Genomic DNA, 10,000 nt, shown 5'->3' on the forward strand with positions numbered 1-10,000 from the left:
CAACAGTAACATCCACCCTTATGGGTCAGCCACATTTAAATGGCAAATATACTTCACTTTATCGTGCAGTTACTGTTAACACCTCGTTCAGAGATTTAACATTGCTTGTTTTCACTTTTTCGAAATCAGTGAAGAACTTCACTGGAAAAAGACTTATATATTGCCAAGGGATTGTCATTCTCATCGAAGGTCGGCGACTATCGTACGCTGAAGAAGGGAAATAACCCTGAAACTCGGGTCCGTACGTATCGCAGATCAAGATGGGAAGGATAACTTCCCTTGGCAAAAATAGACAGGACACAGATATGTGTCGATAAGCCAGCTGGAGGAGATGTTCTCCTGGGGCTAAAAGCAACAGTAACATCCACCCTTATGGGTCAGCCACATTTAAATGGCAAATATACTTCACTTTATCGTGCAGTTACTGTTAACACCTCGTTCAGAGATTTAACATTGCTTGTTTTCACTTTTTCGAAATCAGTGAAGAACTTCACTGGAAAAAGACTTATATATTGCCAAGGGATTGTCATTCTCATCGAAGGTCGGCGACTATCGTACGCTGAAGAAGGGAAATAACCCTGAAACTCGGGTCCGTACGTATCGCAGATCAAGATGGGAAGGATAACTTCCCTTGGCAAAAATAGACAGGACACAGATATGTGTCGATAAGCCAGCTGGAGGAGATGTTCTCCTGGGGCTAAAAGCAACAGTAACATCCACCCTTATGGGTCAGCCACATTTAAATGGCAAATATACTTCACTTTATCGTGCAGTTACTGTTAACACCTCGTTCAGAGATTTAACATTGCTTATATATATATAATTAATAGTTATCGCCAAGCCAACATGGCAGTCCCAAAATTAGGACGAAAGCTGCCGTGAATTAGCTCCAAGAAGCCATCGCCTCTAGCTAGCTATGTGACACACGAAACCTGTGTCCTTTATAACCTTCGAAGGTTATAAAGGACACAGGTTTCGTGTGTCACATAGCTAAAGGTTATAAAGGACACAGGTCTCGTGTGTCACATAGCTAGCTAGAGGCGATGGCTTCTTGGAGCTAATTCACGACAGCTTTCGTCCTAATTTTGGGACTGCCATGTTGGCTTGGCGATAACTATTAATTTCCAGTACCGCTGCCGTAGTCTCCTTTAGAGAGACTTAGAAATATTAATAACTCTATATATATATATATATATATATATATATATATATATATATATATATATATAAACATATATAAATATAATGCCTGTTTTTTATGTCAAGTTACATATATATTAAAGCAATTTTAAATTAAACAGGAGGATTATTCAATACTTCTTTAATATGTGTTTATCATACGTTTACAGGCAAGACGTTGGAAGTGATTTGAAGTCACTGACAACCTTTTCCTGGTAAAAGCCTAATAAGCATACATGTATGTATGTATGTGCATATGCAATATATAAATATATGCATATATACGTATGTATCTATATATATATAATTTATATATATATATATATATATATATATATATATATATATATATTATAAATGCATGTATATATATGTATATATATAAATCTATATGTATGCACACACACATACACACACACACACACACAATTTATACATAAACTACTTTGCATGTCTTTTAGTAAGTAAGCGACAGCAGATGTGTTGTCCTTATGAGATGTCTATTCTACCATCTGGTGTCGCTTGCATTGCTAAACATACCTCATTATATTTTGCTTCGTGTGTGTATGCATGTCTCTGCGTATGTATCTCTCTTTCTCTCTCTCTGTCTCTCTCTCTCTCTCTCTCTCTCTCTCTCTCTCTCTCTCTCTCTCTCTCTCTCTCTCTCTCTGTGTGTGTGTGTGTGTGTGTGTGTGTGTGTGTGTGTGTTTGCATGTATGTTTTTTTCTTTGAATTTTATTCAAGTTCTTCTGAAGAGAATGCAAGCTGGTGTCATATGTGTACGTAAGTATGTATGTACGTATGTATGTATGTATGTATGTATGTATGTATGTATGTATGTATGCCCAACGCGCGCGTGTGTGTGTAGTTGTGAGACTTAGTCCCCGCGCATGCAGAGAGCACTTTCTTAAAATATTGGTTTTATACTAGAGTCATTCTTAGCGTTCTGAGCTTTGATATTAACGTTCTGAGTTCAAATCTCCCCTGCGTAAAATTTGACTATTACCCTTCCCAGATAGATAACGAGCCAGTAAATTCTGGGATCGAATCTTATCTTTCTCTGTCAATCTCTCTCTCTCTCTCTCTCTCTTTCCCTAATATATATATGTATATATATATATATATATATATATATATATATATATATATATATATATATATATATATATATATATATACATATATGTATGTATATAATACAAATGATATATAAGCATATGCATGTACACATACATATGTGTACATACCTACATCTACCTGTATATATAGATGCATATCCGGGTACAGGACGTCAAAAAACGTGGACAAATAAGGAACGGGAACATAAACAAAGCACAAAAAACGGACTTTTTTACGGACAACAGAATCAACACAGGAAAACAGACGAGCCACTTATGGAACTTTTCTTTCATCAGCTGCCTCTATTCTAAACTAGGCGTTTCGAAGATGAGGCAGAACGCGCTCTTAGAATAGCTCTTACCGCGAAGTGGATTAACACACACACACACACACACATATATATGTGTGTGTGTGTGTGTGTGTGTGTATGTGTGTGTGTGCGTGCGTGCGTGCGTGTATGTGTGTGTGTGTGTGTGTGTGTGTGTGCTCATATGTATATATGATGGACTCTCCCGTCGGTTTTTATATGAGGTTCCGACAATGCACTTTTTCTTTGTCAGTCATAATACTTAAGTCGAATGTGACATTTAAGTCCCCCAAACGATTTGCAAAGAAGCCCACAGACGTCGCAAGTATGAGGATTACAGGTCAGCGCAGGTCGTATATTTGCAGCCGCTTTTCTCCTTTATCTTTGCACCCCGAAACCTATTAATGCTGGTTGCAACAAAGTTTTTAATACCATTTTGACGCAACGATCTCCATTTTGTTCGTACCAAGGCTGTTCGTCCAAAAGCGTTGTGAGCAATCTTCATCTCTAAGCGGTTACTCTTCAGCTTGTCCTTATATCTGAGCTATGATCGACAAACATTCCTGTGCCCAATCTCGAGCTAGCTGTACATGAGGACTTTGGGTATTCTTTCGTCACTCATTCTGACGTCATGGCCAGCCCAGCGCAATTGTGATTGTATAAGGACGCTCTCCATTCCACCAATCTCCATTCCACCGGCATATATACATACATATATATATATATATATATATATATATATATATATATATATATATATACTTTGCTACACCTTGGTATTTTATTGCAATTTTCCAATTCGTGTTTAAATCTCTATATCACTTTCACCCGCTTTCTCTAGCAAGCAAAGCTTTAACTCCCACTTCTAATCAGCTTCTTACTATTCAGAATCTCTTTCCCTGTTTATCTCTATACACCATGGTTCGTCGTCACCTCCGCTACATCATTACATCATTACCACAACTAACAATTTCTATTTCTTACTGCATTTCAGTTACTTGTCTTAGTGTTGCACATTCAAACTGGTGAAGCTTTTCCCCGGTCAGGATCAAACCAGCATCTATTTTACTGCAGAATTATTCTACAACATAAGATCACATCACCAACGACCATCCCAAAGACGTTTATTTTCAGAACTGAGAATAAACAAAACTGTGTGAAATCTTGCTTTTGAATACGGTCTAACATCTTCCTGACATTAATAAAGTCATTTCCTTTTTTTATATACAATTTCTGTTTCCAGTTCCCTGGTATATTCATCAATCATTTCCTACTGTTTACTAATGTATTTCACTATTTCTTCTTTTTAACCCTTTGAAAACGAAAAACGGATATATCCGCTGAAAATTTTATTACCATTAACTGCAGAAAGCGGTTTTACTCAAAAGCTATGAAAAAACACTTCTTCTGCTGAGAGAAGCGGAGACATCCCTAGTGATTCTTTTTACAAAAGACAATTCTTCAGATTTTCTTAATTTTTTCATATATTTCACCGAAATATCACTTTCCAGGGCTAGAATCACATACTTTTAGTGGATACGCAAGCCGTACCTACTTTAGATACTGCCAAAGTATTGCAGATGCAAAAAATATCAATTCTAACTTGATTTCTTTGGCGGATAATTTACATAATTACGCGAATGATTACGAAATTTAATTATGTAGTCAAAAGGTTGAAATGAGGCTAGTTTATTGCTCAACGCAATGCAGTGTGTCTAAGTTCGAATCACGTTGAGTTTAGTTTTCTGTATTGCACCTTGCCTGTCAAGAACAGAGGTTCTCAAAGTGGGCAGTACTGCCCCCTTGAGGGCGGTACTGCCCCCTTGAAGGTGGTGGAAAGATCAGTGGAGATCATTGAAGAAAAGTGGGCGATAATGGGTTGACCAAAAGGAGGCGATGGATGTAAAAAAACATAATGGGTTGATTAGATTAACTTTTATTTGTGAAATACAGTTGTTCTGAATTTGCTGCAGAAAGTGGTCTGTGTTTGTGGCGGTGAGTGAGGGGCGCTAGGAACGTGGCCCGGGTATCAGAGAGGCGACAGCCTGAAAAAGTTTGAGAATAAAGTACTTTGACTGCAATATTTTTTCTCTCCATCATCTGGAGAGACAGATTTTGATAAATTACCATCTCATTTATACAGCTCATGGGCAATTTTTTAATTTAGGGTAAGTTTTTAAAAGCTATGTGTTATCTTTGGTGTACTAAGTACATAAATTGAAAGCTGAGATGCAACTAGGTGATGGTAAAAAGAAAAAAGACCTAATTTACATAGATTATAATGCGGAGTACTACAATAATGGGATGCAAGTTTTACCTTATGCATCATTATCTTAAAGTTTTTAAAAAATGACTTACACATCGAAAGGTTAAGACTTTAACCTTTTAGCATTCTGACTACTTTGTCAAATGTAATGTTTGTCTATGTGAACATTGTTTTTAATTAATCCTTAGCTTCAAGATTTCAATGCTGCGGTTGTATATTTTCAGAATGACATTGTAGGGTAGCTACGAGAGGCAGAATCTGGTCAAGAAAGATTATTTGGTTCGGATATGGCTGCTTTCAATGCAAAAGGGTTAACATAGATGACTAGGCAGTCAGACAGGTAAACTGATACACAATTCACACTTTCTCTCTCTCTCTCTCTCTCTCTCTCTCTCTCTCTCTCTCTCTCTCTCTCTCTCTCTCTAGGCGGAGAGTCAGTATCTAGGCTATTTCTGTTTAGCATAGCAATTTATATCAATACAAGTACATCATAATGTATCTCTAAACGAGTGCTAGATCTTTAACAGAGGCTTCTTGTTGCTCTATGTCTCCCTCATAGCTGTTACAGTCCGCCAGTTACATAGAGCTCTCTCCTTAGAATTAAAGAAATTATAGTGTCTTGGTACTAATTTTAGCATTTTAACAGATGGAAGTTACAGTCAGCTTATTTATAACAAGCAGTGGATTGAACATGAGCAATCCAATCCAAGATATATGTTTTTATATATATAAATGTATATTGTTGTGTATTGGAAGGGTCATTAGGCCAATAATAACACACGCATTGGATCAATATCACTTCTCTATTGTTCGTCATTTGGTTAAATATCTAACCAACTAACTAATTGATCATTTGTTTAATGTGTTTATTAGTCAAATTTCTTTCGTCTCTGTTCGTAACCTTCTCTGTAACTACTCTCTCTCTCTCTCTCTCTCTCTCTCTCTCTCTCTCTCTCTCTCTCTCTCTCTCTCTCTCTCTCTCTCTCCACGGTGTGCTCTTCAAAAACGAATGTGTGTGTCTGTGTGTGTCTGTGTGTGTGTTTGTTTGTGTGTCTGTTTCACCCACCCCCGCTATCGCTTGATAACCGAAGCTGGTGTGGTTACATCCCCGTAACTTAGCGGTTCGGCAAGAGAGAACGATATAATAAGTACTAGGGTTACAAAGAATAAGTCCTGGGATCGATTTGCTCGACCAAAGGCGGTGCTCCCGCATGGTCGCAGTCAAATGACTGAAACAAGTAGAAGAATAAAAGAATAAAAGAATACATGTATATTATGTTCGGCTTTATGTTCCAACACATTCCATCAGACATAAGTGAGATCACAAAATCAAGTCCATATTTGTACAACAATATTACATGTTAAAAGTCACGGCGTAGTCTACACCTAACAGTGTTAGAAGCTCTACTGGAGCCAACGAAGGAACTTAGACCTGCTAGAAATAACAGCCAAATCTTCCTCAAATCACACTCTAATGCCTTTTGAAGAAATTTAAAAAAGGCAGGAGACAGACAATCTTAGATATACACGACGGGATGGTCATAACTGGAATATCTTTGATTGTAGCTTGATTGTAGGTCCGCCGATATACAACAATGTTGACGTGGAGGTCAACAACAAGAAGCACAACAACAAATGCAATGTTAGTAACGTTGTTAGTAAAGAGGGGGGGGTCTTGTTAGGGGTTTGTTGGGGGTGTTAATGACTTCTATTATATAGGAGGGGACATAGAATTTAATCGGTTTATCCCCTGGTCTTGAGCCTACCTATGACCAGAGGCATTCCAGTTCATCCCACGCTTCTCTTCCCAGACTGCATCATCGAATTTGTCTCTTTTTTCTTTTCTTTTTCTTTTTAGACGATAGGGTGTATTTTGATAAAGATTTGGCTGCTATTTCTAGCTGGTCAAGTGACCACATAAAGGTCCCTTCGTCGGCTCGCCTTACAACTTGGTACAACTATAGGTGCTACTGAACCGTGATACACGATGATGTTATTACTAGTATGATGGTGTTACAACTAGTATGACTGACAACCATGAAAATATTGTTTGTACTAACGAGATACCAACTTTATTTTGTGAACTTTCATGTCTTCAAATTCATTTCTTAGAATAGATTGTTCTTCGTGGTCTTCGACTAACGGATCCTCTTCCATTTTCAAAGAATATTTTTAGTACTTCCTACTAACCGACATTTTGTCTTCGTTGGGCTTTATAATCGTGCACCTTAATCTATATTTCCAATGAAATGTAGTTATAAATATCAACATCAGTTTTTTTTTTTTTAAATCGATTGGAAATGTTTTGTACTCTTCCATTTTTCTGTCGCCTTCGATCTTCGATCTCTTAAGATTTTAGTATTAGTATTACAAACGTTATCCTTAACCTCTCCATTGTTCTTCAAACCGTTGTTTTCCCCCTCTCCTTCTTACATCTGATATATAATTTATCTCTGTATTATACCTTTATACGGTTATCAATGTTTTTCATATCGTTTCTTTTCATTTTTTTTTTTTTGTCTTACTTCGTTGTACTGATGTATTTATCTCTAATATAGCTATTTTTAGTTTTCCTTTTTCATTGGCATTCGTTCAAACATATATTCGTGTCTCTTGTTCTTTCAGTCCAAATTATATTTACTCTAAAGCATTATTTTTTTTTTTTCCAATGCATATTTCTCTAATGCTTTCTTGTTTAAAAATCCATAAATGTTGGGGCATTTGTAGTGTTAAGACCTTAATGTTGTGAATGTGTATGTGTGCGTGTTTGTGTATGTGTATGCGTGTATGCATGTGTGTGTATGTGAAGAAGTGTAGTTTTTACAAGTTGTGTGAGCCACGATTTGCTGTCGTGTATTGTAGCTACTGCTGTTTTGGAATACAATTCATAAATAATGTTTTATACTACACCTCCTCTTCTAGATCTATCTCTTCAAAGTCTCTGAAATCGTCAGGCCATGGAACAGAAGATACACCTGTAAGAAAGTTGTTCAATTCTCTCACATCGTATTTTCTTTCCTTCTCCGAACTTCCTTTACGACTGCTCGGAACACTGTCTGGCTCTTGCGATCCACGTTGCTCCAGAGAAGAATATTTTTCCTCAGTTGAATTATTGATCCTCTCAATGTCAGTGATTGGGCTGCCTTTACCTGAATCATACGAGGCTTTAGAACAGGAACAAATGTCTGGACAGGGCGATACAGAAATTAATTCTACATTTCCATGACCAACATTTTTTACACTTGGACCCAAAATGTGTTTTAAATTTCGCAAAGAAAGACATTCTCCTTCCTCTTGGTCAGATGCTTGTTCTACAGTATGATAGGATTCACTTTTCGTGCTATCCGTGCCTGAATCAACATAGCTACCTAGGTCTGAATCATACGACAACTTTGAACCGTGCATTGGTTCTGCCGTATAAAAGGAATCAGAATCGGAGGCAATTTCGTCATCAAGTTCTTGAATAACCTTTTGATCATGGAAATCGTATAATGATTGGAAGCTAACAGCTTTTGCTTTTGAGTCAGAAGCGCTTCTAACTTTTGTGTCATGAACAATCTTTGGTTCACAGATATCATCTTTGAGGCGGAAGGAAACACTTTTGGCTCTAACAATAGGAGTGAAATCTTCATTTGAATCGAGAATAACCTTTGGTTCAATGATGTCGTCCTCGGAACGGAAGTAAACATTTTTAGATTTTAAGTCGGGAGACATTGTTGCGATTAAATTAGTAGCAGAGTTTGATCTGTGTAAGGATTCTTGCGATGGAGTTGAATCAGATTTTGCGTTTAAATCAGCGTCGGGGCTGACATTCGAACTTTGAACAACTTGTTGAGAGACGTGTATTTTACGTGGTAAGAAATCGGTTTGCGTACTTGAGTCCACAGTGGGCATTTGACCGAGGCAAGGAATAATTTCTTCTACAGACGCATCATTTCTTGAGATGCAACAGCAAAAGAAAAAATTCATGAAACAATGACCGATCCTCGAGAAAAGGTTGATCAGATAATCTCCCAAGTTGAGATTTTCGTCCGGAGGCTTTTCGAGCATTTTCAAAAGATAATCCAAGCACGGACGAAATATCAATAATACAATCAGTAAAACTGATTAAGTAGAAGTAGCATGGATTAATTCATTTACAAAGGTTATCAAATGAACTGTTTCGAAATCTGAAATTTATGAATATAAAATATCAACCAGAATTCGCTTAGGAACGTCAATTCGAAATGTGAATGAATTGAAGTTTGAGGTTATTTCTCAAGCCAGACCCATCGCTACGTCATGTTCCACTTGTTGATTATGACGTAGTACGCACTGAAATTTTTAACACCTCCTTTGTCGCATCAAGGATACAGATTTACACAGAGACAAAACACTTCATCTCACGTTGCTCTGCGGTCACTTCGACACCTGAGGCGTACCTGTTCGGGTACGTCGTCGGTTGGATGGAGGGAGAGTGAGCTAATGTGCAGCACAAACATTTGATCACAATAACCAAATCCTTTGTGCAGGTCGTTCGGCAAAAGCTGAAAGGAAATACATCGCCTTCGACGGGAGAGGCTATCATCATCCTCATCATCATTATTATTATCATCATCATCATCATCATCATCATCATCATCATCATCATCATCATCATCATTCGAAGGCGGGGGAGCTGGCAGAATAGTTAGCACGCTGGGCAAAATGCTTACCGGTATTTCGCCCGTCGCTCCGATCAGAGTTCAAATTCCGCCGAGGTCGACTTTGCTTTCCATCGTTTCGGGGTCGTTAAATTAAGTAGCAGTGAAACACTGGGGTCGATGTAATCGACTCATCACCTCTGAAAATTTGTGGAAAAATTATTATTATTATTATTATTATTATTATTATTATTATTATTATTATTTATTTTTGTTTTGTATATGTACAAGTTGACTCCAAGTCTCACCCAGAGACCTCAAGAGACATCAAGTTAGAAGTTCATGTTGGTGTTATGCGTAGGCTGTCATATATTTGGTTTTTCACAGAGTATTGTTCTAGAGAATGTTTAAGAAAACATAAGAAAATTATAAGTTAGTCTTTAAATTTGAGATTACGTAACAGCATTTTACGTAGAATATGAGCAGTTCCCATGAGCATTATCTTTT

The 10,000-nt window shown here is 37.3% G+C and overlaps 1 protein-coding gene across 3 annotated transcripts; it reads right to left on the reverse strand.

The window, feature by feature from the left end:
- Nucleotides 1-4,525: 4,525 nt before the first annotated feature.
- Nucleotides 4,526-9,147, reverse strand: LOC106874399 (uncharacterized). Of its 3 annotated transcripts, none has more exons than XR_008266777.2 (2): nucleotides 6,943-9,146; nucleotides 4,526-4,650 (listed from the first exon to the last, which is right to left on the reverse strand). XR_008266777.2 is itself a non-coding variant. In XM_014922124.3 (2 exons), exons 1-2 carry the CDS (start codon nucleotides 8,919-8,921, stop codon nucleotides 4,615-4,617), a joined length of 1,176 nt encoding a protein of 391 aa, XP_014777610.1. In that variant the 5' UTR covers nucleotides 8,922-9,147; the 3' UTR covers nucleotides 4,526-4,614. The 3 variants fall into 3 exon arrangements, 1 of the variants encoding a protein (XP_014777610.1); XR_016238195.1 differs by having other exon boundaries at nucleotides 6,638-9,146; XM_014922124.3 differs by having other exon boundaries at nucleotides 7,782-9,147.
- Nucleotides 9,148-10,000: the final 853 nt, after the last annotated feature.

Source organism: Octopus bimaculoides, chromosome 24, assembly GCF_046866305.1.
Source record: "Octopus bimaculoides isolate indiv1 chromosome 24, ASM4686630v1, whole genome shotgun sequence".
In the NCBI taxonomy this organism is placed as follows: Eukaryota; Metazoa; Mollusca; class Cephalopoda; order Octopoda; family Octopodidae; genus Octopus; species Octopus bimaculoides.